Raw genomic sequence first — 27,464 nt, 5'->3', positions numbered from 1 at the left:
ACCTTCCAGCTGTTGTCCATGGACAAAGTAAAGCTGTTCTCTCTGTCAAGCCAATAAAGACACTTATATTTTGGTAACAGTCTGTCTAGTTTCCTGATTTTTACTTGACTTCACAACCAAGAGAGAGCCTCCTAACTAAACCCACCAGCTTATACGCATCTAAAACATGTTTGTAATTCATAATGTTATGTCCACATTTCATCATATCAAACATAAACCTAAGAAGGATTATTCCTAACATGACGGCTGTGTGGCCCCTCAGACTGAGGTAAGACAGGAGCTGCGATTCTTTCTTCTTCTTTTTTTAACAATTGGAAGTAAGAGAGCAATAAAAGTAGATTTCTCAGTAAAATTGGATCAGACAGATTGCATTATGGGAGATGTAGGATCCGATGTTTAGTTGTCTTGATCTGAAACATGAACTCAAACTGTACATTTCTTAACTTATATTTAGTAGATCTATTAACTTCCTAAACTACCAGAGCACCTTTTTGATGGAATGTCATTGTTGTGTCCTCTGTAACAGTAAAATATCGTCCATCCACCAAGACAGCTCTCTCCAACCTGAACAGTAAGACCTAATGTATGCTACTGTATGTTTAGAGGGTGAGGGACAGTTGTTGCTTTTTGTATTGTATGTATGTGGACATAAATGTATGTGGCAACATGTCCCATCAATCCCAGCTGGGACTGTAGGAGAGGGTCTTGACCATGTAGTGTTTTTCATTTTGCACAGACTGTGCACATATGATTATTGTTTGTACTTATTAACTGGTTAATTCCAAAATCCCAATCCAAGATCATCTTGACAGTATTCACTTTGCACTTTCATGGGGTCTGGTTCATCGGTTATGCAATATATTAAGATTATGTCTCAAGAGTTGGCACATGCTGTTTGTGCTTTCTGTGCTTTTTTCTTATGAATATCAACGCCAATATAAAACAATATGTTCAGTTTGTCTTTTCAAAGACGTAAGTACGTCCTCTTCCCCTGTAACCTAATGTGTGCACTCTGAGGCTGCTGACTCCCTATGAAACAGGGATCATTTCACAATCTCTGGTTGCTCTGTTGCTCATTTTCACAGCTGTTCTCCTCAGCTGTATAGCAGTGCTCCATTTGGCAACAAACACTGTGCTACACTTTCTCTAATCTAACACACAGAGCAGGCCACTGTCAGGGTGAGTCACCTGACATCGTCACCGCCATTCTTCATGGACTGCATCTAATCAATCTAAAATAAAGTGCACATATTGAAAGCACAGCATCGGAGATTTGGGAGTCAATCAGATTTAACTTGTGTTTAACGGCTCTTTTGAAAACCAGGTTTCTCTATTATGTTGTTCTGGCATTCATTTAGATTATCTACACTATACACGTGCTTGTTAACCAGCACTTTCTTGACTCCTGTTCCACTGTTTAATGCGCCAGAAGCACCAGTAGATGGTGTTTGTGAGTCACACAGAACACTTGGTCCATGTTAGCAACGCATGAGTCAAGGATACCAAAGTATCCTTAAAGGTTTGGTTTTGGAACCTGTAATAATGGGTTGAGGCAGTTTTTCTAAACATGTTTGACATGTTTTTTTCCAGTACTTTTCTGCTGACGGGAGGCAAGGGAGGAGTCCCCAAATCACACCACAATGGTCAGCGAGATGTTTCTAGTATGCATTCACAGTCCAAGAACAGAAACGTTCGTTCTCTTTTATCCAGATGGGAATAAAGAAAGCATTCTGCTTAGCCAGCAGTATTTAAGACTCTGATCATACTCAAAGGTGTAATCAACATTGCAAAGTAATGAATATTTGATATTCAGAAGTGTCGAATTCCCAACCCTCTTGGCTTGCAACACTTTCAAAACTCTTCATGATTTCTTAAATCCTCTAAAAGAGGTAAAATTAGCTGGTATTCCACAAGAAAAAAGCAAAGATTAGGAGAAAGTCTGAAAAAACACAGTCTGTCTGTTCTGGGTGGCAGATATTTGTCGACCTCCCACATTTGTTTTGTGACCCCTCGTAGGGTTTTCAAGCTTCAGGTTAGTACACGCTGCCCTGTTGTGAAGCCTTTGACGATGACATCTCGTCTCCTTCCTCGGCCTTTCTTCTTTGTGTGTCTATATGCAGGTTGACTTTAACTAATAAAACAGTGTAAAACTCACTAGCATTACATTCATAACATACCAGCCATCTTGGTAATCCTATTATGTGTATCTCCCTTCAGCCTATTTTGGTGCGTAAATGAGTGCAGCTCATCTCCACTTCTATTCAGGGTTCAGCTTTTAATTGGCAACAGCTGTTCTCACAAGTCTCTGCATGATAACACCCTCTTGATACCAGTTACACGAGTGGACACAAACATAGGGATGTTCAGGCCTGGCAAACTGTTTACTGTGTATTTCTGTGTGGGGCTTATATTTAGATCCATCTCTGATGGGACAGCAACATGGAACACTTAATTCCCATAAGTCTCTATTTTTACTTGATGCTTGAATTGGTCCTTTGTATCCACGGTATCTAATAAAGTCATTGTGGTCTTTGGTGTGTGTGCTCTCTGAGCCCAGTAGAGGGCTCACTGCAACTAGTTTGGGAGTTTCCATTAGGCACTTAAAAAATGAATTACTGGAGGGCGTGAAAAGTGCAGTGCTGGTGTAGAGCTGGTTAACTGCCTGAAATCTCCAGATTAGACTTTTTGATAAACGGTTAAAAAAAAAAAAAAAAAAAGGTATTTCTGCATAATCACTAGTTTACTGCCAGGTTAGGTTTGCTGGTAAAACTTTAGTAGTAGCAAGATTTGGAAGCAGGGTGTGGTTGTAAAAGCTTATTTTTACACCACAGTAATTCTACTTTTATGTAAGACTACCAGAGTACACTGCTGGTACTTTAATGTAGGAATACTTCTTCCATCACTCTGTGCCAGTAGCCTACGTTAAACAACATTCAACTTGTCAGCACTGTTATTTTTACTTTGGCACAGTAACTGATATATATTATATATATTTTCCCATACACCGTCCTGGTTACTTTGCATTTGATGATACTGCAAGTCATCTGTGTGATTACTTTATAAAATACAATGCACCGTTGCTCTGACACAACAGGGCCCTGGACACAGACATGTACAAAGCCCCACACGTCCAATAAGACCCTGCAGACTGAAAGTGACGTAAAATGACCACAAACATCACGGCTCCCTCACCTCTATCCCATAGACTAATAGAGTATTAAGAGGAATTAAATGAATGTACCCAAACCCAGCTCCATCATCAAACCACTGAGCTGCAGCTCCACTAATCTTTACTGACTTGCTTCTAGTTAGAGAAGCATTATAGGTATTACAAACAGTGACATCATCAGAACTGAAAAAGTCCTCCACGTGACGTCATCACGGGACTATCATTATTTCTCCTTCTTGTAGTAAAATCCCCTCCTGTCAGCACAGTGTTTGACTCCTCCACTGTGGACCACCACACAGTGTCGTGGCTGCTACTGTAGGTGGCGTCTGTCCCCACGCCGGGATCAGCTGTCTCCTCTCCAACCCTCCCCGCCTGAAGTCCACTCCGCCTTTTACTTTTCGGCTGCGCACTGACTTCCCAGTGTGACTTTGCAGGAGCGCATTTAGCCCAGTGAGAACCAAGTTTCGGAGTGCACGGAGAAGAAGAAGAAGAAGAAGAAGGAGCAGCAGCAGCTTGAACTTTAACTCTGAAGCCCCTCTCTCAGCATCCGACTCGACAGTGTCCGTCCCCGGCACAGTGAAAAGGAGCCGCTTGTCCTCGTACCTGTTGATGAAGTCCCACCGGGCGTGGGACGCACAGAAGCACCCACGAGAAAAGTCGGAGCGAAGAGAAGGTGCAGGAGACGCACGTCGGTCCGGCGGCCAGGAGGAGTGAAGGACCTCGGCTTCTTCCTTTAACCCAGCACCGAGCAGCCTGCGCTGGGTTGGTGGAACATGGGCTCCCCGGCCTCGATCTGTGGACTTACTGCTCTGCTGCTCTCATGTCAGCTGCTGGCTGTAAGTGAGCTCCAACTTTGTCCTCTAACTCCCTCTCAGGAGGATCTACTGTTTCATTCCCCAGCAAAACAGCAGAGGTCGAGTCAAAGTTACAAATCGGCGCCTTTATGTCCTATTAAAGGCAAAAAAAAGAGAGAGGTGGGGGTGTGTGTGTGTGTGTGTGTGTGTGGGGTGTTGATGTTACTGTTTGTGTTGGAGTAAATAGGCTGAGGATGTGTGCTGCAGCAGGGCTGCTCCATACAGGGGGTGTCCTCTGAGCTGGAGCTGGAGCTGGAAAGATGCTTTTTCAAAGTAATGTGACAAACTAGAAGCTCCTGTTGAGAGGAGGAGGGCTAAGTTTGTCCACAGAAACAAGCTATTCATAGTGTCCCCGGAGCCCTTCTCGCCCGGACTGAAGCCTGCTGCTGCACGGTGTCTGAGTTAGAACAGATGTATGGAGATTATTATTATCTGACGGTGTTGCTGTTTGTCTTTTGTCCCCACCCCCTCCTACATTTACAGCATTTGTCTTTCTTAATAAGTTCTCCCAAAAGATCTGGAGCCCATCAGAGTAACAGTAGTTGATCTGAGGTGTACTGCAGTTAGGAGTGTGTGCACCATATTTGATTCATTCATTACACATCACAAGTGTGACGTCTCTGATAAGTTCTCTCTACTTTGCTGTATCTGTAGTATGAATCGTATAAAGGATGACCATTGCTTCGCTGCTGAGAATAGACCCCCCCCCCCCCCCCCCCCCACCCACACACACACACACACACACACACACACACCATTTAGAAATCCCGTCTGGTCGCTCACTCTTCTGCCCCCCCCAAAAAAACACAGAGCTGCCGTGGTTGAGTTATCTGCGACTGCTCTGTGTTGATCAGTGAGTTGTTGAGTTGTTGTTTTGGTGGCTGGCAAACAGAAACCCTTCACTGCTGGATACACAGCATGTGAGGAAGTGATGGGCTTGAAATTCAAAAAAACTACAGAGGTGGAACTTTGACAACTTCAGGGTATTTTTAACATCCAGCAGTGGCGTGCTATTGAACGCTCCACCTTTTCCGCCTGAAGGCATGATCTATCAGTTTGTGTCTGTCAGTGAGTCAGATTGAGACAGAGCAGAAGTTACCTGCATCTTCGAAGGGAACGCAGCTTCCTTAGTATCTTTCAATCCACAAAAGCCGCTCCGTCCCTCTAGAGACTGTTCTCATCTATAGTGTGGCCGACACTGGAAGCGTAATAGCAGATTGCCTCTACACTTTTACCTCAGTGCTAGATCCACACCACCAACACAATTGAATTATTTGAAACCACAAGCATCTGTTTCTATGCATGATGAACTACAGCAGGGGGTATCTTGATTCAATTCGAGGACACCTTCTGGTGTTGCCACAGGCCTTACTTTCTCCTTGCTATAAAGTCTCGATGGGTGAGACCAGTCCATCACTAGAGGGTCCACGTATCCTGCTGTCAACCGGCAGCAGTGCGAGTGTGTGAAATTACCTGATTCAACTAGTTTTACAGCTAAAAAGTGGAAATGGTTTTGATAAGGCTTCTGGTTCTTCCTTATGATCTGAGTTCTATAAAAGTGTATGACATCACAGCAGACACCAGACAAATGTGGCACATCGATCTCTCCCAGTATAGATTGTTACAAGCGGCTGACCTGGACTCTAATAACTGTCGAGCATGTGTCGTGTGCGTAAGTTGTTCTCTGTCCCAACCTCATCCTTGCCGCGCTAAATATTACTCATCGAGTAAGTTCGACGTCTTGTGATCCGTTTAGTCTGCGCTGGGTAACATATCATGTAACATATGAGGCGCTTTGTCATTTCAGACACGGCTACTTGGCGTTTTACTCCCATTCAAAGTCGATTAGGACTTCATGGAGTTTCAAAGCGCAGCAGTGCAAACACAAACTCCACTCCGCAGTTTGAACAGTAGGGAAGGTCTGCCCCCTCCAAACTCATTCACACAACTGCTCGAAGACTGGGTTCAGTAAACAGTGCACTGCTGAATTATAGCCGCAGGAGGGAGGCCATCTTGGCTGATGGGCCAATGCTCCTCGAGCACTTTGGCACATATGGTCTCCAGATCAGTAGGCGTTTGCTGATTCTGCAGCGAGGTGTGACTTGGGCCAACGTAGGGGTCACAGAGGTGAGGACTCTGAGCCTGACTCTGTCTCAGTTCAGCGGGGTCCCCTCATCATTTATTCACATCTATTAGCCGCCGCTCTTTCCTGATCTTCGCCTTTAAATTTGTGTATCCAGTCAAGCATCTTGTGCAACTCTGTTTTGAGTCTTTTTTGCCGTTGGACTTCACATATTGAACATCTTACAGGTTCTTTGTGTGCAGCAGTCATTTCACAATGTTTGCTACCCCATAGAAAAGCTGTCATGTGGGAAGTAAACAAGGCCAACATTTGTTCAGCATTGTCTGAGCTTTTCTTGTTATGTCTTTGCTGTTACAATAGTTCTATTGGATGTAGAAGTGGTTCTTTTGACCCCCTTGCCCCCACTGAAAAGTGAGCCCTGCTCTTGTTTTGATTGAGCCCGTCGCTTGGTATGGGTAGAAGAGGCGAATCCTCCTGTGTTTGACTTAAAGGACCATATTAGAGTTGCCGGTGATGCTGAGATGTCTCGCATTTTGCTACCTTGCAGGAAGTTCTTCAAATACATGATATAGCCACATGTCCCCATGTGCTTTGATGTAAATTAGGAATTTAGATTACACAGATACATCAAAGGTCTAAAGATGGATAAAACACGTGTTCCTACCTCACCCTCGCCTCAGACACACACACACACACACACACACACACACACACTGTTTTCTCAGTGCACTTTGCTCTCTTGCTGCGGTGGCGTTGTGTATTCACGCCCAGTGTCGTGTCCGTGTCAGCCAGAAGAGCCGACTCCAAACACAGCTGCACCTCAGCTGGTACTGCACAGTGTGCATGTGCTGACATGAGCGCACATACTCCTGAGCCAGTGCCTGTTGTAACTGGAGTCCCACTCTTTCCATTCACACCTCTTCACACCCATACGTTTGCCCACTGTTGAAGCACTCGTCTGTGGTTGGCAGAGCGGTCGGAAGCCTCTGTCAGGTTGTGTCTATTGTGAGGTTAACACTTTTCAACCAACCAAATCTCTCTGCAAACGAGAAGGAAAAAGCTCATGCTGCTCTCTGTTCACTTAATAAATTAAAATGTACTTAGCGGTTGTCCTTTAACTAGACAGACTGTCTGCTGTAGGTGCAGCACTGACGAATGAATGACTCAGTGAGCAGGATTCTAAAGTGTACTCATTTCTAGAGTCTGTAATCTTAAAATGGCTTGTTCTCCATCTGTGATGTTACTGTATGTATGTACTGCTCCTTATCCTGCTTTACTATAAATCTTAACGTCTGTAGACAACTTTAAAAGAAGAACAGAAGAGTATAAATGTACAGACTGACTCATGTGCCCATCTTGAACAGTCTTCCTCCATCCTTTCCCAGGCTTCACTAAGGCTTACACCTATTAGAGAGTCATTGAAATGCTAACTATAGTGCACTTAGTCTTTGAAGGCGCTCTATAGTTGTCTGTGCCCTATTGAATCCGCCATTGTCTTTGCCAGTGGCATTGATGGGAAGTCACTTGGAAGTTCTACTTTTTACTCAGGAGACCTGCTGCATTGTCGACTTCCACAGCCACTCCAATGGGGGTTGCTGCCCTTTTTTTCACCAAAGGTATTTTGGTGTGTTGTGAACAGATTTTTTTCTGTGGAGGAATGCTGTCTTTTTTTTTTTGTTCTTATTGTCTTAAAACCAGGTTTAACCCTGACATCCTGTCAAAAAAAAAGACACCAGTCTTATCAGAGCTGACGATTTCTTCTCACCCTGAGTACCAGACTTACAGCGCCCTTCCTCCACTTCCTTACTGTACAAGTCTCTACCTGTGAAGCTGAAAACCTTCCATCTTTGCGAGACTTTATTGTAACCTTAAGAAGATGCAAATTCACCTAAGCTGCTGGTAAACCCTTAATGTTCACAGAAGGAAATTTGCAGACTTCAGGGTGTAATGGCTCAGTGAAAAGTAAATAACAAGGGAGATGCTGGCTTCCCTTTCTGCTCGCTGTTATTTAATTCAGGCCTGTCTGTAGGCACTCAAACAAGTCTGCTGCTATTCGGGAGTTTAATTAGCCAGAGAGTTCAATTTAAATGCTTTGTTCTTTTTGAACGCCAGACCTGATGAACTAGACTTTATTGTTTTTTTGTGTTTTTTTTTTTTTAATAAAGGACAATGGCAAATCTGAAGATAGTTATCATCTTAAAAGCCATTTCCTTGTATTGAAAAAAGTGAAAATGCACATTTGAAAAGCAGTCAAGTCATCATTTTAGGCGGAAGTGCATACAATAGTCAGATTTTTCTTTTTTGCGGGCCTCTCTGTGTGTCGGCACTATTTGCAGTAGTGTGAACATGATGTTAAGCAGATAGACGGAGCTTGGCTAACAGTAAATCAGAGTATTAGGAGAACTTCATCACTTTTAACTAGTGCTGTTCTTGATTTATCAAATGAAACAGTAACAGGTACACTGCTCTGTAATGTCGGCCATGGCTAAAGTATGTCACATCGCTTCTGGTTTATGGAGGATTTCACATCTGTGCCCCTCACTGAGGCTTCACAGGCCCTGAGGAGAAACAGGAGGAGAGCAGCACCAGTCTGGTCTGTGTTATCATGTCAGCTGCCGTCCACAGAGACATAACATCTTTGTCTTTGTTATACATACACCCCCTCTACGTGCACATGTGCATACTTTGTGCTCTCAGAGGATTTTTTTTTTCAGCTTTCTGTCTCTTTTCACCCTCTGTCTTTGCCTCTTTCTGCACCCTTGGTGTTGATTAACTAACTCTACGAATCCGTGCACGCTGTAAACAAGTGGTAAACCACTTATTTGTTGGACACCGCATCACTCCCTGTTGCTTTGGTAACAGATGCTTTGGACAAGCGATTTGCTCCATGATAAGATATCTTTATAGCTTTAGTGGGTTTGTGGTTGAGAGGTTGCCAGCAGACCATTGTTTCAGTGCAGTGGCTTGTGGTGGTTGAAAACCTTTGTCCCCTGCTAAGTCACCATCATCAAACATGGCATTATGTGCAGGACAAGAGGACCCCTGAAGCAAAGTTTATTCAGTCTTTCCTGTGCACAGTTTAGATGTCCTGTCCTTAATTTAGTGAAAGAACTAACCCAGTGTTTTCTGTTTGTCTTCTTAAGTCTAGTGTCTCTCAGAAGCATGTTTACATTAGAAATTTCCCATAATGGTGCTTTAGGTCTTTTTTTTTCCTGCTTGCATGTTTTTGTCATCTTCTTTCAAACACGCAGTAACAACCTAGAGGTATTAGTGACAGGTTTTTATGTTTTGCACAGCAGGCACTTTGGACTGTTTGCCAGCTGGGCACTGAGTCCAGTACCAAAGCTGTACAGCAGTTTTCACAAGTTTGTTTTATTTATTTATTTTATAACTTTGCAAATAACAAGCTAGAAATAAGGATTAATGAACTCCCCTGGACCTAATTATGCCAAAGTATAAGCCCTCTTTATTTATTTATTTATTTATTTATTTATTTTTTTGACCTCAGCTACTCGTATTTAAATATATCACAGTGTGTTTCAATGGAGCAAAGCTGCATGGTTGGAAATATTTTCCATCCAGCCTTTTGGCTTTTGAAGGTGCATGTTCTCTGTCATGAGCCAAATTGTGTCATAATGGAAAATAAAGTCTTTAATTTAGACACGCTTTTTCTCATATTAGGTTTTCAATGAAAAAATAAATAACACACAAAGTGCACCAGACGTGAGACGATTCTCTATCCTGTAGAATTGGCTGTGGACAAACCTTGGGGTAATCCAAGGCTCGACAGGCCTGCTGTACAAAGTTACAGTTCCTAAACTATGATTACTGCACAAATTTAGCTTCCCTTACAACCTCCCTGGACCTTGGCACAGTTTTGGGTGAACAGTGAGGATGTGCGTTACAGCTGACATGTCTTCACTACACTCTTGATACAAAGAGATGTACAGTTTTTGTGAGAACGGCTGTGTAACAGGAGGGGTAACGCTAACACAGTCGGCTCCTGTGTGGGAACTTGCAGGATTGAGAATAAAGCCATTGATAGTAGTGGAATGTGAGCCCGCTGGTAGGTGAGTGTTTCACTAGATTAAAAATCACAGCTTCTTGGATGCTGCTGGAAACCGTCACCACTGGGCCTTCTGATAATTTTCAAACACACTTCTCTTGAAGCTTTTCCAGGGCACTGTCGGGGGAAATCTGAGTTGGGAATTCACATTTAATCTTTATTCATGTGGGCAGTTGCCAGATAAATACAAAGAGACACAAAGAGTCCTTAACCACCATAGTGACTAAAGTAGATTAGCATCCTTCATGTGCCCAGAGGCTTGACAGTAAGTGAGTCTACACCATACCTGGCAGGCCTATTGAGGCTTAAGGTTGGTTTGTAACACAGTTGGTAAGGCATGGGGAATTTCTGTGGTTTTTGACTAAAGTGGCTGCATATAATTATCTCTCCACCCAAACCATCTGTTGATTCCATGGAATGAGGAGACATCTAAATGCATCTAAAAGCTTATTTCTATGCTCCTGAATGTTGCAGTTTACTGTTTGCTCAGCAAAGCTTGAGATATGTACAGGTGATCTATAGGAAAAAGTACTCTTTTAAAAGCATAACATGAAGTTCAGATATGTCACATTTTGCACATAACCCTGTGTAGCTTTTATGAAATCATGAGTCAGCCTGCGCTAAGCTGAATTTACAGTTGACAGTAACCATTAACGTCTGACCACATCAAATCAGTCCTGAGTTGTAAGAGCGGCAGCTGTTAAACTCTGGGATCTGTTCAGTGCACAGGTGTTGTGATATTTAATTAAATGTGACAACTGGAAGTATGTTTCTGAATCTTTGTATTGAACTCTTTTTATAACCACATGAGGTACACGTATTAGTCTTGCTCATCTAAACGACTAATCTCGTTTCAGTGCTTGAGGTTTTATCGTCTTTCCGTAGACATCGGAGACAGTGAAGGTCTCACTTCTCTGTTCGTCTTCATGCAAGCAGCACCTCCAGCTAAGTTAGGCAATTATTGCTTTAAAAGGGGTAATTAAATGGTTCTTTCCCTGAACTGAGGGGCCTGTGTGATTTACAGTATGTGGACTGTAAGCACATAGCGGAGACTCTTTCAGCTGTGCCAGGAAGAGGCCCTCTCCTCCCTAGCAGGTTGTACCTGCTGAGGCTCTATTTTTGACCTTGTCATGGGCACAAGGAGTAGAGATTTGGGGGGAACGTTTTGGGTAAAATTTGGCATCAACATCAAACTGCAGTGAGATTCTTTGGCACAGATATCAGTCTTGCCTTTGGGCACGCCGTTACCTTCATTCTTTTGTTTAACTGTGGCATTTCCAGTGTAAGATTAATGAAGAACCAGCCGTTGTTGTGTTTTTTGTGCTTATTTGTTTTTTTACAAAATGCTGAGCAGACATGCAGAGATTAGAATCTGATCAACACTGGGTGCTATGTTTCAGAGGGCTAGTCAGCATTATTGTTGCAGCCCAGGGCTTGTCCCCCTGGCATAACGTCTGCATAAAAATTTAAATATAGCTATTGCAGATACCACTCACATGCTGCAGACCTCTCCTGTCCTCTCTTTCTGGTAACTGTTGAGCTCCTGTAAATACATTTCAAAGAAGAAAAACACGTATCTGTCCCGTCCATCTGTAGTTATGCTGCCACTTTGAAGTACAGTGGCAAGAAAATGGATGTGAACCTTTTGCAATTTTTTGGTTTTCTGCATGAAGTTGTCATAAAATATGATCTGATCTTCATCTTAGCCAAGAGTATTAACAAATATAATAATAACATAAAAATTCTGAGGGCAGGTGGGCAGGCTGTCAAAATTACCCCAAGAGCACAACAAACACTCGTCAATGAGGTAAAGAAGCAACCCCGAGTGACAGCCAAAGATTTGAAGGGATCATTGGAACAGGCTAACATCTGTGTTTTAAGTCTACAGCAGGGTAAACATTGAACTAGCAGGGTGTCTATGGCAGAACACCACCAAGGAAGCTGCTACCTAATAAAAAGAACATTGCTGCACAGCTCAAGTTTGCCAAAGAGCACGTTGACACTCCACAGCAGTACTGGCAAAATGTTTTGTGGACTGATGAAACTAAGATTGAACTATTTAGAAAGAACACACAGCACTACATCTGGCATAAAAAGGTCACTCCATATCACCATGAAAACATCATCCTAACTGTAAAGTATGGTGGAGGAAACATGATTTTGGCTTGCTTTGCTGCATTAGGCCCAGTTATTAATTCACATACTTCTTCCACTAGCAATAATAAAGTTGTGTTTTTGTTTTATGCACATCATATTTGTTAACAGTCTTGACTTAGATGTAGATCAGATCATGTTTTGTGCCAAATGAATTCAGAAAATGGCAATAATAAGTTAAATATCCAAATTACTAGAATATATAAACATATAAATAGCATTGCTTCACATGCATTGTCAGTCCTGATTCATTCTGCCTCATATAGCTACTAGACAGGGCCTCAGGAAATCAGGGAGTCCTGTCACCCCTCTCTCTATAAAGGGGGAGGAGTTGGAGGTTGTATCAGAATATAAATACTTGGAAGTTTACTTTGACAATAAACTGGGCTGGACAAAGAACTCATCTGCACTGTACAAAAAGGCTCAGAGTCAGGTCCTTTAACGTCTGCAGCACCATGGTGTGCATGCTTTATGAGTCTCAATTCCTCTCAATCCTGGACAATCCCTCCCACCCACTACACTTTGTGTTGGCTAGACAGGAGCACGTTCAGCCAGTGTTCCACAAAGCGCTACAGTAGATCCTTTATACCTGTGGCCATCAAACTATACAACCCCTCTGAGGCTGTAAGGAGGTGTGGAACTGAACGGACTATTGTCAGTATTGTTATTTATGTTATGATTCCAGTCTGGTTTATTATTATTGACCCATTTCATCAATATGTCCTCATATATATTTATATAGTTTTTATATTGATGTTATTTTGTATTTGTGTTGTAGATCTTTTGTAGTTGTGGTCTCAGATCTTGAATCTTGAATACTTGGAACAAAGCTGAGAAATAAATAGCTTAAGGCTCACTTGAAAAACCCCATCAGAATTAATGGTAGTTTTTTTTATGACATTGTTTTCTACATGCAATAACCTGTTATGTTATTACATTACTGTTGTACTGTAAAATAGTCAGGAAAGATGAAGGAGTGTTTCTACCTCACTGGTGAAAGCTGAAATCCGCTCTCTGCTCTTTGTTTTTTCCATGAATTGCCAAGAACTGGCTTGTGCTGGCTTATCTGTTAGTGTAGTGATGAGTCACACACAAAGCAGACTGGAGTTTCTCTTCTCTCGTATACCTGACGGGTTCACTTCACTGATTAACCACCAGAGTTTTGTGTATTTTCACACAGACACACGGGGCCCCTTGCCTATAATTACCTCTGATAATAGTAGGAAATAGATCCCTCACATCTGCTTTCAATGAATAGGCAGGTTAGCCCCGCTGCTTTCTTGTATTATTGCATAAACCTCTGGCAAACAGATGTCTTTGTAGGTGTGAGCACACCTTCAAATTAAGGCCTGTAGTAGAATTATGAGGACAGGTGAAATTCATCTGTCATCTGTTGAGAGGAAAATACTCCCAGACTGCGTTTATGGTTGTCAGACGTCGGCCCTCGGGTTTGTTGTGTCGTTGGTACAAAGCCCTCCTCCTATCCTCTTAAGTTCCTGTATCATTTAAATGTGGAGTATTATTAAAGTGACTGAACTGCAGTCTGTGCTGTGTGTCACCCTGCAGCATTTGCTCACAACAGTTTGCTCTAGTGTAAGGCAAAATAGTTTCCACATGGTCCTGATTATAACTGTAGCTTATTTGAGAGGGTCCACATGTAGTCAACAACATGGGTTGCAATAGGAATGAAAACCATGTAGAGGACGGTGTTCCACATGTATAGAGGTTTGGTATAATAAACTATTGAAGAGCACAATATAACCTCTTACATTATGGTAATATAAACGCTGACACATGCCAAATGGGATGACTGTTAATTAATTAATAGAATTAAGGCTCCTGTTTAGTTGATCGCCTTTTTAGGTTAACTGCTGACTTTTATGGCTAATAATGGGACCTTTTTACAAAGCACAGGACCACGATCATTAAGTAGCCTCTGCTTGTAAAATAAATACCTACAATCAATGGCCATAATAATTATTTGTGCTTCCAATTAGCTGCACAGGGGTGTGATCAGTATTTATTGGTTTAGACACAAAAGTGCAATAATATTATGAGGTGTTTCCATTTCACTTTGAGAAAAAAATTATTAAATTGCAACCCGGGTCTTGTTTTTGTATCCATTCCATTTTGTGAACCATTTTAATCAGATTAGATAGTAAATTACTCAGCAGCTTAATTGTAGAAATGTGGGGAAAGAGTGAAGGAACAGTTAGTTAGGAGACCCTAAAAGTCATCTGTTTTTTCATGTTCATTAAAGAGTTATTGGTGGAGTAGTGGGTCATTACAAGAACAATAGGTTAGTAGTAGAAACGGGTCAATAAGTTGAAATAGTTCTGTACAAGTCTGTTTTTGTCTCTTTAGGCTCTGAACGTGTAGGCAGATTGTTTTTATGGTCTCTCTCTTGGAGGTGTGGTAAGTGAAGTCAAGGAAATGTTTAATTTGGTTCAGAGATGTTATCTGGTATCAAACTAAGCACAGACATGGCCCTATCTGGGGGAATTCCTTCCCCTAACTTCATCAGGGAAATGGGCTAATGATAATGATAAAGACATACTTTATTGATTCCCTTTGGGAAAGTGTTGTTTGGACAGCTACAGTAGATGACGCTGCTACTGTGGGGTTTCAGTGTCTTATCCAAAGACACCTTGACATGTAGCCAGGAACAACCAGGAATCGAATCAGTAACTCTGGGATTACAGACAACTGCTCTACCAAGCCAGCTACCTAAAACTGAAATGCTGTTATATCACACTCGGATATCCATGCTTGTGGATTCCTCAGTCCTGTTTTGAGATCTGTTTGAGATGATTTCAGGTGAGTTAATATTCTGCTACTACAGTGATGAAGTGCAGAGTGGCATAGCTTTTAAGAATAATGATACTGAAAAGTAGTGTTATCTGAAGTTAAACAGGGTACGTAGTGAAGAGATAGGAAAACTATTAAAAGGGATAACAATGTGTGATACTCGTCTTGAAGCCACTGCATTTGATGGTAGTACAGAGTGTAAAATTAGAAATCCCAGTCACTTTGGTGGTTCTGTGCTAGACGTCAGGTCCGTAAGACTGTATATGATGCAGGAAAAGTCTGAGACATCTCAAGAGGCTGTTGTTGACCTTGGACAAAAGACGGGACCCCTGTTTATCTCTCATCCAGCAGCTTTTCCCCTGACCCATATTCATAACCATATCTTCTTCCTGCACTCTCTCAGTTTGCTTATCCAAAGTCTGCTCAGAGACTGACTAAAGTTTTTGGATTGCTTGGATTTTTCTATACTTGTTGTCTAAAGTCAGAAGCATTGCAACAGTACAAGAAACTTCAGACATCAGCTGCCAAAGCTTGTCGCAAGTCTTTTTTTTTTTTTTTTTTTGTCGACTCTTTCCAAGGCACTGACTGACAGGGGAATGACCGATTGCTTCTTCCCAGACAATTTAGGATGAGATTCAAAAACATATTTATGTGCTTACAGAGATTTAGCAGCTGTAAAATACCAGTGAAATGGCTGGTGGTTACCCTGAGTAATACAGTATTAACAAATATATGTGCTTAAAGTAATGACACAAAAATTTTTTATTTTTCATGTCTTTATTCAGAACAACCATAATCACCTGATAGTGCTAGTGGAAAAAGTATGTGAATTAATTAATTAGCTGGCACTGATGCAGCAAAGCAGACCCAAATCGTGTTTCCTCCATCATACTTTACAATTAGGAACTGGAATAATGACCTCAAAAAAGCAAATTGGAGTCAGGTGTTAGCATAAATTAAGAAAATTAGTTTGGAGGTGTGGACTACAGCTATTATAACTGACAAAAACCACTCAAACCTTTTGAGTTTGCTTTGCAAAATAAATAATTTGCTTATGTGAGCCACACCTCTATGATCAAGAATTGATCATAGAGGTGTGGAACCCATGGAGGAAGCTGCTGCTTACTAAAAAAGAACATTGCTGCATGCCTGAAGTTTGCCAAAGAGCACATTGATACTCCAGCAGTTTTGGCAAATGTTTTGTGGACTTATGAAACTAAATTTGACTATTTAGAAAGAACACACAGCAATACATCTGGCATAAAAAGGTCAGTGTATATCATCATGAAAACATCATTGAAAAACATTGTTGTAAAGTATGGTGGAGGAAACATCATGATTTGGGCCTGCTTTACTGCATCAGGGCCTGCAGTGATTGAAGGGAGGGTGAATTCTTAAGTGTATCAAAAAAGTCTTCAGCATATATGTTTGTCCTGATGCTACAGGACAATTACCCAAAACACCAAAGCAAGTCCAAAACAGAATGGCTTCAGGAAAACAAAATCCACCTTTTGGAGTAGCCAAGTCAGAGCCCAGACCTCAACCCAATAGAGATGCTATGGAATGACTTGAAGAGAGCCACACACGAAACATCCAAATAATATGACAGACGTAAAGCCATTCTGCCTGGAAGAATGGGCTAAAATTCCTTCTGAACGATGTGCTTATCTGATCCACAGCTACAGCAAACACCTGGTTGAGTTTACCAGGTCAACCAGCTATTAATTCCAAGGGTTTTCCCCCTAGCACTATGTGGTTTTTATGGTTGTTCTCAATTAAGACATAAAATATCAGAATTTATTTTAGTCACATCATATTTGTTAATACTCTTGACTTAGATGAAGATCAGATTATGTTTTATGACAAATTAATGTATAAAACCATGAAATCCTGAAAGGTTCACATACTTTTTCTTTCCATTGTATATGGTTTAGCTTTCTTGCTGAACAAAACAATACCTGGAGAAATCCCACCTTCAAATTGCTGGGATTCCCCAGATCCTTCTCTTTGAACCAGGCTCCAAAAGATAATCCTGTTCTTTGCAAGTGTCATGCCCCATAGAGAGAGCCTGAATAAAAGATTTAAAACTGTGAATGGAGAAAATGACAGCTAATCAGAAAGTAAGCATTTTATGTTGACAACATTTGTACCTGATCGCCTCTCACATACAAAAACCCAATAATTGACTTTGGGAATGTTCACATATTTGAGCTGATCTAGGTCTGGGGGGAAATAGATGACTTCCTTGACCAAACATAGAAGACAACCTGCAGGAAAGTCCCTCATTAGGCTGAAGCTTAAGGTCACATCTCTGCTTGCCAGAGTGTGGGTGGATCTGCTTCAAAACATTCATGTCTATTTTTGGTCATTAAAACGTGGATGCTGTGAAAACAAAGTTGCTAAGTTGCTCTACTCTAGAAGGATGGGGGTGGGGTGGGGGGGGACAGATTCCCGCTCTCATGCTGTAGGTGCATGTTTTACGATTAGGCACCAGTTTGATCTTCAGTCAGTTTTCGTGTGCTGTACACGTGTGGGCGTGCCAGTTTGCTGCACAGCAGTGGGCCCGTGCCTGCTACCACTCAGAGCGTTTTCTGAAACATGACTTTCTTCAGTGTTTATTGGTTCCTGTCCAGTCCTAACCTCAAACGGAGAGAGGGGGGTTGGGGGGTGTTGGGGAATTGCCAACCTTTGCAGCAGCCTGCCTATTCCACTGAAACTCGCTGACGATAGAACCTAGCAAATGCGTGTGTAGAGTTTTGCCTAGAGGAGAGCGTTTTGTACAAAAGCATCTTTGAAAATCCTGGTCAAATAATTCCTGTTGCTGCACAAAGAGTAAACACAGCTCTTCTGAACATTAGCAGCTTGAAGCCCTGAGGAATGTGCAGTGACTTAGCAATTGTTACGTTTCCTTCAAACGTTGTTACTTTAGTTTTGTTACAGAATTTAAATGGCCGAGCCTTATAAAACATGACTTGTCTGAAATGGCACAGATGTCTGGAGAAGTCTCCTCTCTGAACCTTTTCTGTCCTGCACCTTCCCTGGCTGCAGGGCCTCTGGAGTAGGGTGTAATAACACCTGCAGCTACTCAGATCCTGTGGTATTTTTATCCCCTCCCCCCTGGAATTCCACCTCTGTTCTCTTCCGAGATCTTGTGTCTTAATGCGTGGGAACTCAGTCAGCACTGGTCCATGACATAGATTTCTAGAAGTCACCTGCCTCACTAAATATGGTTTATTTCATTTGACACATTAGATCGGCAGTGGCTCGAGCTCATTGTTAGCTGTCTGAACTTTCCACAGTAAAAACGAAAGCAAAGTTTTGTCTTATGATAAGCAGCTGGTGAACTAGTGCAGCAAACGCCTTCGGAAGTGAATCTTAAGCTTTTGCCAGTTCTCCCAACAGGCAGCGACAGTGTGCTTTTTTCCAATCTTGTTTTGATCCAAATCCAAAAAACACAATTAGATGACTTGGAAAATATGCTGGCATTTGGAACAGAAATGGCAAATTCATGAATGGCACTCTGTTTGTTAGTGTGGCATTTGGTTTCTAAATTGCTACGGTGTTGTAACCCACAGTAAGTGTTAAAACACAGTTTGTGTAGCTGGATTCTGAGTCCTCCAAAGCAGAAATCTGTAAGCGTAAGGAAGGCGACGGTGCAACAATGGATCAAACAAGAGCACTTATATCCTAAATACCTTACAACAAAAGACAAATCTCACTTGGCATGAATCAGATAACCACAAATAAAAAGTGACCACCATCAAACAGAAAAAAAAAAGTAGAGGAAAGGAAAAACTCAAACAGAAACAGTCCGATCCTGTGATTAACAACTCCAGTATGCAGTTACAGGAAGTGAGGCATAAGATTGAAGGCTCTCTATATAAAAGATGCTGTAAAAGCACCTGCGTCCCATGAACACATCCTTTTATTGCAGTAGGCTCCCGAGCGTAAAAGGGTTCTCAAACCTAGGGGAATGTTTTTTTCTACAAGTGAACAATCCATCAACTGAGACATTTTGCCACTCGGTGGAACAAGACGTTAAGGACTTTTGTGCCAGTACAAGTCCAGCTTCTATTTTTCTGGCAATGTTCTTGATATATAGAGGATTAGTATGCGAGTTAGGGAGGAGACATGGACGCCCTAAAAATGTTTCTAGTTTATGAGAATGCCAAAGCAGAGTTACACTGTGATCTAACACATCGGGACAAAAAGGAGTCCATTATTATTGGTGCTGTAACATCAGCTGACCCACCAGTGCAAAGAACTCATTAATGAATGCTTTGTGTAATATAAATATGTTTCATATTTCCTTTTAATCAGTGTCTTAAGGCACCTAACCTGTGATACTGACATTGCTGGGGGTTTATTTATTTATTTTTGAGATTTTTATCTAGATAAGAGAACCCTTTTCCTTTGTCTGCGTGGGTTGAGAATGAAAGTGGATCTTTTTTGTTGCCTGTGGATATTTCGTGCTGTTCTTAGGCCAGATCTGTTTTTTTCCCCACTCTGTTCTCTTCTCTACTCCCACTTATGGCTTTCCCATGGTGCACTGGCTAGCACAAACAGCTGTCAGGTAATTTCCAATGGGGATGATGGAGGAGGGTTTATAGGCAAGGATAACCTCCGAATACCATCACTTTTTCCTCCCTTTGATCACTTTGTCAACATCAGGCTGCAGTGTCTTGTTTGGTCTTTAGTGCAGAACATCTGGAGAGGAGCAGTGCTATCTTTTCTGCAACAGTGCTGTTATGTTTGTATTAATGGCATAAACAGCTGAGAAATAATATTTTTATTCTCAGTCCATCGCATCTGTGGATGGACTGAGATCTTGGCAGAGGTAACACAGAGTATTACTGAAAAAGTTGTGTGAAAGAAGGAGCACTTTGATGCACAGATGGCGCCCAACAAAGGGGTCTGTTCAGTTACCAGCAGGATCTGTTGTGATGTTATGAGCTCAAAGTGCATCTTGGGTTACCAAACAAAGAGTGTTCGTAACCAGTGGTTTGAGATGCTCAACATGTTTCCCGTTCTAAAAGCTTCACCATGGTACCCCGCCAAATGCCAGTTAATTAGGAGATTGCCATATGAAATAGCATGACCTTGGGAACTGTTGGAAAGTGGCTTTACCGCTTTCCACCAAATTATTCCCTCTGGCCAGGAAGCCTGGCATTCTGTCCCTGGCCGAAGCGCCTTGATATCCTTCTGTTCTCACAAAGTCAACTCCTGAGCAGTGTCTTATTACAAATATGCAAGTTTTTCTTTTCTGCACCTCAGTAGAAAACTTTACATCCACCGTGTTCTTACTCTGAATGTACACTTTGTTCCAGAAGCGCTTGCATAAGCTGCGCACATAGATTTCGTGTACTTAGCCCACTTTTCCTACACAGTGTAATGATGAACTCATTGAGTATCATGCACAGGAGGGGGAGCGAGTTGACAGACTGAGCTAGTTCTGGCCTGTGATTATGTGGGACAATGTGAGCATGGCCAAAGCAACAGGTGGTGTCAGATTAGTTGGTCCTGAGGCGAGAATGAGCAAGAGGAAATAAGAGGGAGTAAATCTAACACTGCCGCTGCGATCGGTGCAGGGAAACCAGAGCCATCAAACAGCTGCTGCTACTTCCTTTCTAAAGCAGAAGTGCTCAGCAAACCATTAAATCAACCCAACATAATCTGTCACTATGTCTAAAATATAAGAGTGGTAAAAAATGCTTTTCACATGCTCATATGCATTTAAAGTGATGCTAGCAGTATGGTGTCGGTCCATCACTTAGGTTCACACTAGGCCCAGACTAGATTTGGACATTCTTGATTTCCAAAGAATAACCCCTGCTTATATAGGTGATCTCTTCTTGACTTCATTTTGAGGATTTTGTCTTGGTGAACTTTATCACCTGTCGAATGGACTACTGGAACATTAAGTTCAGACATTCATGGTCCCCAGTTTATGCATCCTAATTGGAGAATTTCTAGTCTCCAGAGGATGAGTCATAATGACTCTGGGATTTCTCTAACCTTTCTTTTTGTGCCTTAATGAGGTTGTGGTTTTTAAGTGAAATGTCTCTTCAACTGTTTGATAATCATGAAATTTGGTTCAGACATTCATGTCCCCCTCAGGATGATTAAAAAAAAAATACCTTTAATGGTTCCTTCACTTTTCATCAACCTTTGCAATCAAGTCAGCATTTTAATTTAAGCAGTGCTTCGGTTTCTGACCAAAATCTCTGCAAACTAATGACACCTCATCAGCCTCAGCTGCACTTAGACAGAGATGAGTGTGTTCAACATTACCTGCTAAACTTCGCTTCAGGGTTGGGAGCTGTGTACTGTAGCTTCTGTGTGTGTAAAAAGATGTGAATAGCTCTTTTCGCAGAAGGAAGTTTGCAGTTCTTATGCATCACTTTACTGCAGCTGCAGAAGAAGAAGTCGGCCTTTGTCCTGAGGTGCTGCCGTATTGCAGTGTCAGCTTAATGTTAGGGCACCTCAGATCCCTGATCCCCTCACCAGTGGGAAGGAAAGCGGACATCTTACGTGACACAGCACCCCTTCAAACAGTTTCTCCCTGTTATAAATAAACAGGCCTGGGCTGGACGAGCCAAGCCAAGAGCTGCTCTTCTTCACTGATCTGCCACCAGTCTCAGCACCTCGCCTGTCAGCTGTCGTCTGGAGGAACTGGAGCTGGATCCTTAGCCCCCCCCACCCCTCCCACCCCCAATGTCCCGGCAAGTCACTATTACAGAAGTGTTGCCGGAAATGTTATTTATATATATCTTTTGAATTACTCTCACTGTGTTTGTGTTTGATGGTTCGTGCAGTTCAGCTGAGACGGGCTCATTCTGCTATATTTTTGCTTTGGCAACATTTTAACTCTGCTGTTTTTACTCATTAGAGATGTTTTTCTCGCAGTAATAGCACCAAGTAGTTGTAAGTGCTAAACCTCCAAAGCCAATAACTTGGTCTTTCCCACAAACCGCAAAGCCCTGTTAAAACAGAATAGGTTCATTCCTCATCCAGGCAGTCATCTGATAACTAACTGTGTGTCTGTTAACGAGGTGTGTGTGTGTGTGTGTGTGTGTGTGTGTGTGTGTGCGCGCATTTCTTTATACCTGCATGTGTAAATAAAGAGGGTGGTTTGAGGGCTTTTGTTCAGGTTCCACCCTTCAATGAGCAGTTGCTGTGATTCTAGGTGGTCTGTCCGTCCTGCTGGGGTGGTAATTGAAAAGACGCGGCTTCTGGGGGTGTCAACTGGGCCTTCACGCCTAGGGATGTTAGGCTGGAATGTTTTTACACTTCATTGCCCCCCCCCCCTCCACATTGAAACTGTAATACAGACACTGTTGGCTGCCTCTGAAGTATCCAAATGTTGGGGTTCTCTACAGCCTTCCACAACTCCTGTATTTAAAACTCTTAAAATGTCCAAAGAAAAACAATTGAAAGTACTCATGAATCTTTACAACAAAATCCAAGCCTTGTTATTTTGTGACGTGTGTTGTGAGGCTGAAAAAAGCCCAGCAGAGATAGCATTTCACTTAGCGTTACCCTGGGGTGTCTTGTTTCACAGCCCGCTTACGATCTCTGCCCTCTGTCTGGCCATGATGTCGCCAGCCCGTGACCTTTAGCCCGAAATACATTATTGTGACTCAACTAATGTTTGCAAACTGTGGTTTTAGAAGAGCGCGTCCAATGAATCTTCATGCTTTTCAATTTCACCTATGTGGAGAGTTTGACAAAGGTTTATTTGATGCATCAGTATAATCTTGGTGGCACAGATATGTGATAAATTGACGGCTACTTTCCTGTGCCAGATTTATATTTAGTGGAAAATGTTGAGCATTAGATATAACAGAGGAAAGTAAAAGCTAAGGTTGCCTGCAAATCCAGTTTTAATTAGGCATGGTATTAAGGTGGTGCAAGCGTGCACAAGTGTGTACATGGTAGGGATTCATTAGTTCACCCTTCTGTTTCTTTGATCCCAGCAGAGCAAGAAAGAAAAAACCTTGACAAATTGCTCTGTAGACGTCCTTTCTCTGCCTGTGTAGCTACACTAGTGTGCACGGCCTGGCTGCTTTTTTTGAGATGCCTCCCAAACAGTACCTGTGGGTATGAGATGGGATGTCAGATGGTGAGTAGCTCCAGCCAGTGTTTGCTGTCTGTTTACCTCACGTGGAGAGAAAAACACCTACTGAACAAACCTTGTATCTGTTTGTTGAATATGTCCGCTCCTGTTAAGGTGGAGTGCAGAGGATTTTCTATGATTAAGATGCTTACTTATTTGACACCTGTAATAAAACTTTCTGAGTGCAGACTTTACTTCAAAAAAGTTTTAAAAACAGTAACGTAGTGTAAGCAGCGTTTCAGTAAGGGTGGTGGATGTGAAGGTGTTTAGGGACCATACACAGTCATTTGTGTTTCAAAAGCTCACCCACATTGGCATAAATTCGTCTAAATATATCCAATAATTCTATCTATTTCAATTATATCTGGGACAATTCATGCTAAAAGCAGATAATAGCTGGGCTCTGGAGAATCTATTGTTTTTGGGTATGTTAATGTAATTTTTATACTCTGCTCCAACTGTTCTGGTAAGTTCTAATATGTAACATGTCGGGGGACAGTAGATTAGTTGGCAGGCAGTTGTCCACAAACCCCATGTGTGGTGGTTCCATTCCCAGTTCCCCCTGGTCTTTTCTGAGGGTTCCTGGATAAGACACTGAAACCTTGCAAAAGCTCGATGATCTATGTGTTCTGTTGCTGGACGGGCTTTTATTTCTGTATGTGTGAATGCTTTAAACGAGGTGCAGTGTGGGTAATTATTCACAAGAAGTACTGACAAGAAAGACGATCTCTGGTTCTGCTGCTTCAATTTTAATCCTTTTTGTAATAATCGGTTAAACAATTATAACAATTGTTCACATTGGAGTAAATTAGTTGGCTCTTTCTATGAACCACAAGAGTATTGCCTTATCAGAGATGATCTAGAACAATGGGTGTTAGGATGAGGGCAGCTTTCAGTGCCTGTTGACATGGCCTGACTGCTGTGTGGGATAGACAATGAATGACCTGGGGGAAGATGGCTAGGCAAGCACTCCAAGCATGTGTTCAAAAATGCGGACTTAACCCTCACTTTTTTACTCCCTGGCCCTCCTTTCCTTCTCTCCACAAGTCCTTGATTCCACTAGAATCCTGCATGTTTGTTGCACCCACGTTATTAGTCATGGAACACTTTGAGAAGACAATCTGTGCACATTGTCAAAGAGCGTTTGTCTGTTGAATGAAGAGGCTCCCCCCCACTTCCTCCTCGTTCAATCACTTTGGATTAAATCCTGCAGAAATGTCAAAGAGCTCTGGAGAGCAGAAGGGCCTCACTCATCGGGCCCTTTATGCAGCTAGGGCCCAGGCAGAGGTTTAGTGGCAGTTTGTCAGTTCATCTTCTACTCCCAAGTAAGGGTCAAACACGTAGGAAAGCTTTTCTCTCTCACACAAAACAAACCCAAGGCTGCACTGTTGCCACAAAAAAATGTCTCGAGATGTCGGCATCTCTTGTACTTTCAAGTGTGTGGGGAAAGAAACATTTCTTCTTGGCTTATCCTCTCTCCTCCTTTTCTTTCATCACTCTTTCACAACACACGCCCCTCAAGATCTCTATATGTGTGGTATCTTGTGCATGTTGTACTACGAGCCGTATTTATGCACAGTTCTTTATTTATTCTTTCTAAAATGAGACATTCTACATGCCATCTGCAATATAAGTCAATGTATTCTTACACCTTTATCGTGGTGTCATGTGTGCATGCAAGATATATTTACTTTATCAAGGTGTGGTAATGGATATGATTTAATGCAACACTGCAAACGCTCTTACACCTACTCTGCAGTGCTGGAGTTCTGCTGCTCAGGCCTCAGTGGTGCCTGGCAGTACTTGTTGGGCACCTCCTATTCAGCCTGCTCAACCTAAAAAGAATATGTGTCAAGCTTTCATCCACTTCATGCTCTGTGCAGTTTGCATTCCATTCCTGTTTAGAAGGGGCTGCTTCTTCAAGTGTGAGCTAGACTTAAAGAGGCCGAGCAAAAACAAGATTAGACAGGTTAGGGAGAGATGGAAGGTCAAGGAGGTTGAAAATTCATCTTGTGCAAGTTTTCCGTGAGTGCTTGCTGTGTTTGAATCAGTTGATTGGAATGAGCAATAAGACACGGTGCCTTATTTCGTCTTTCATCTTTCTGTGTTTTCCCATCACACGCTCTGGTGGGGCATAAGAGCAGATTGGGTGAGGCTGTGTGAACTCAGGTGATGCTTGAAACGTTTAACCGTTACATGTTTTCATGAGCTTTGCTGTTCTTTTCTCTCTCCTCTTTCCACTCACCCCAACCAGTCGAGGCTGATGGCCGCCCACCCTGTGCCTGGTTCTGCTTGAGGTTTCTTCCTCTAAAGGGAGTTTTTCCTCACCACTGTTGCCTAAAGCTTGCTCAAATGCGATTGTTGGGTTTTCAATATCATTCTTTATACAAATATACTAGTGTAAGGTCTTAAACCATACACACCTTACACTATACAAATAAAATTGAATTGAATGAAAGAGCATCACTCGTTGTGTCTAGTGTGAACCCGGTCCAGTTGTTGTTTTCTGTAACACGTAGGCATGTAAGGCATTCTCACAGATCGTCCTGCAGCTGCATCAGTGGGTTTATTAGCAGAGTGGGAGCATCAAGTCCCCAGAAGAATTCTTCTCACGCTGTCTCTCCGACAGGCTTTGGCTATCACAGATATGTAACCAGGATAGGATGCCAGAGTGTGGGAGTGTGATAATGTGTGTCTGTTTGTGCATGTATGCACGAGACTGTGGGTGTGTTTGTTTGCATGTGCTGCCACAAACCAGTGTGTGCATTTTCAAGCAGTTTTATTTTTGTATTTGTGCGCTTGAAGGACCATCCTACTAGTTTTGCATTTTTAATCCATCATCTGCAAATCACATGTGCCTTAATGTCCTGTTGGCCATTTTCCAAAGCATGCTCAAGTCTTTAGAGTCACTCTAAGTTCACTACTCTCATTAATTTGGAAGTGGCTGTTTTAAATAATCTTTTTGTTGTTGCAATACAGGAATCTGGCATCTTCTCTAATATCTCAGAATAAAGTTGGCAGAGCAAGCAACTAGTAGTATCCCTCATATCCCTCACAAAGCCCATGCGTTCTTATTGCTTGTCGTGTGGATTTGATTCTCTGATGAAGTTACTTGCGATTGCTGTCCAAGAGCTTAGTCTGAAAATGTCTGATGTCAGAGCTTAAAGGATGTTAGGCTGTATTTTATATTCTTCTTGCCAACAAATCCCATGAAAAGATCAAAACCAAGAATGAAATAGTAGTAACTAGTAACAAGTGTTGCCTGATTCAGCTATCACAGTCTATTAAACACATACAACAACCTAACTGTAGTTTATTTTCAAGTCTGTTTCTTTTACACAATTCCCTAAAGATCAGATCTGTCCATAAATAACCAGTTCCCAGCAACAGTTTCCTCCAGATAGAGTAGTGTTTGCTAATAAAACTGAAGTCCCCAGATGTTTTAGGAAATAATTTAAGCATAAAAAAAAATGCTGCAAGATTTCAGATCTATATCAGGGTCTGAATCGTGAATCTAAAAAGTGAATTCATAATTATCAACTTCAAATCACCGCCTTTAATTCGATTATTAATTTCTTCAGTTAACTCAAAATATTATAATACAGTAGGTAGTCAGCACTAGTTAGGGAACAATAAAGTACACCAGTGGTGGTTAATATGGGAAGGTGGCCACCATATGAGTTACTACAACATTATCTCAGTATCAGTGGTAGTCATCGTGCTTAATATTCCATTGCTCCCACTGAGTCAGACAACAGATGTGCGAGACATGTGTTATTGTGGTCTTACAAATAAAAGCTGTGTGGAGAACCAGAAGCTTATAGTTCGCTCTAATCAGTTTTTATCTGTTTGGGAAAACAAGGAAGCATGAAACTCTGATTAGCTGTTAATGGCCAGTGACTGAAATTGTACTTCTAGTGTAAATGTACCTGTTGAGAAGCCGGCATTTGTTCGGAAGTGGAGATGACAGGATGTCTCCATCTGCAAGATTTCACAACTGATGATGGGAACCTCTTGAAAAGATGTTGGCTCAGTTATTTTAGACTGACCAGTCTTTTCCCCAGTAGGTTCTGCTTCAGTGCCATTGCTTAATAATTGTTAATGGACCAAACAACAGCTGGGCAAACTTAAGGCCTATCTTCAGACTTCTGGGCAGTATCACCTGTCACTGATTATCCATGGATTCTGTTGTTCGCAGCTGCCACTACTTGCAC

General features: G+C 42.0%; 1 protein-coding gene across 1 annotated transcript in view; it reads left to right on the top strand.

Annotated features, from left to right (window-relative positions):
• The first annotated feature begins 3,551 nt into the window (after positions 1-3,551).
• The window catches only part of hspg2 (heparan sulfate proteoglycan 2), a 78,883-nt gene continuing 54,970 nt past the window's right edge, over positions 3,552-27,464 (top strand). The window contains 1 exon segment of the mRNA XM_026368452.1: positions 3,552-4,005. Coding sequence (XP_026224237.1) covers positions 3,943-4,005 — 63 coding nt within the window. The 5' untranslated portion in view covers positions 3,552-3,942.

This window comes from Anabas testudineus, chromosome 7 (assembly GCF_900324465.2).
Source record: "Anabas testudineus chromosome 7, fAnaTes1.2, whole genome shotgun sequence".
Classification (NCBI taxonomy): Eukaryota; Metazoa; Chordata; class Actinopteri; order Anabantiformes; family Anabantidae; genus Anabas; species Anabas testudineus.
Note: the sequence above shows the minus strand (reverse complement) of the source record. Positions and strands in the feature narration are given on the sequence as shown.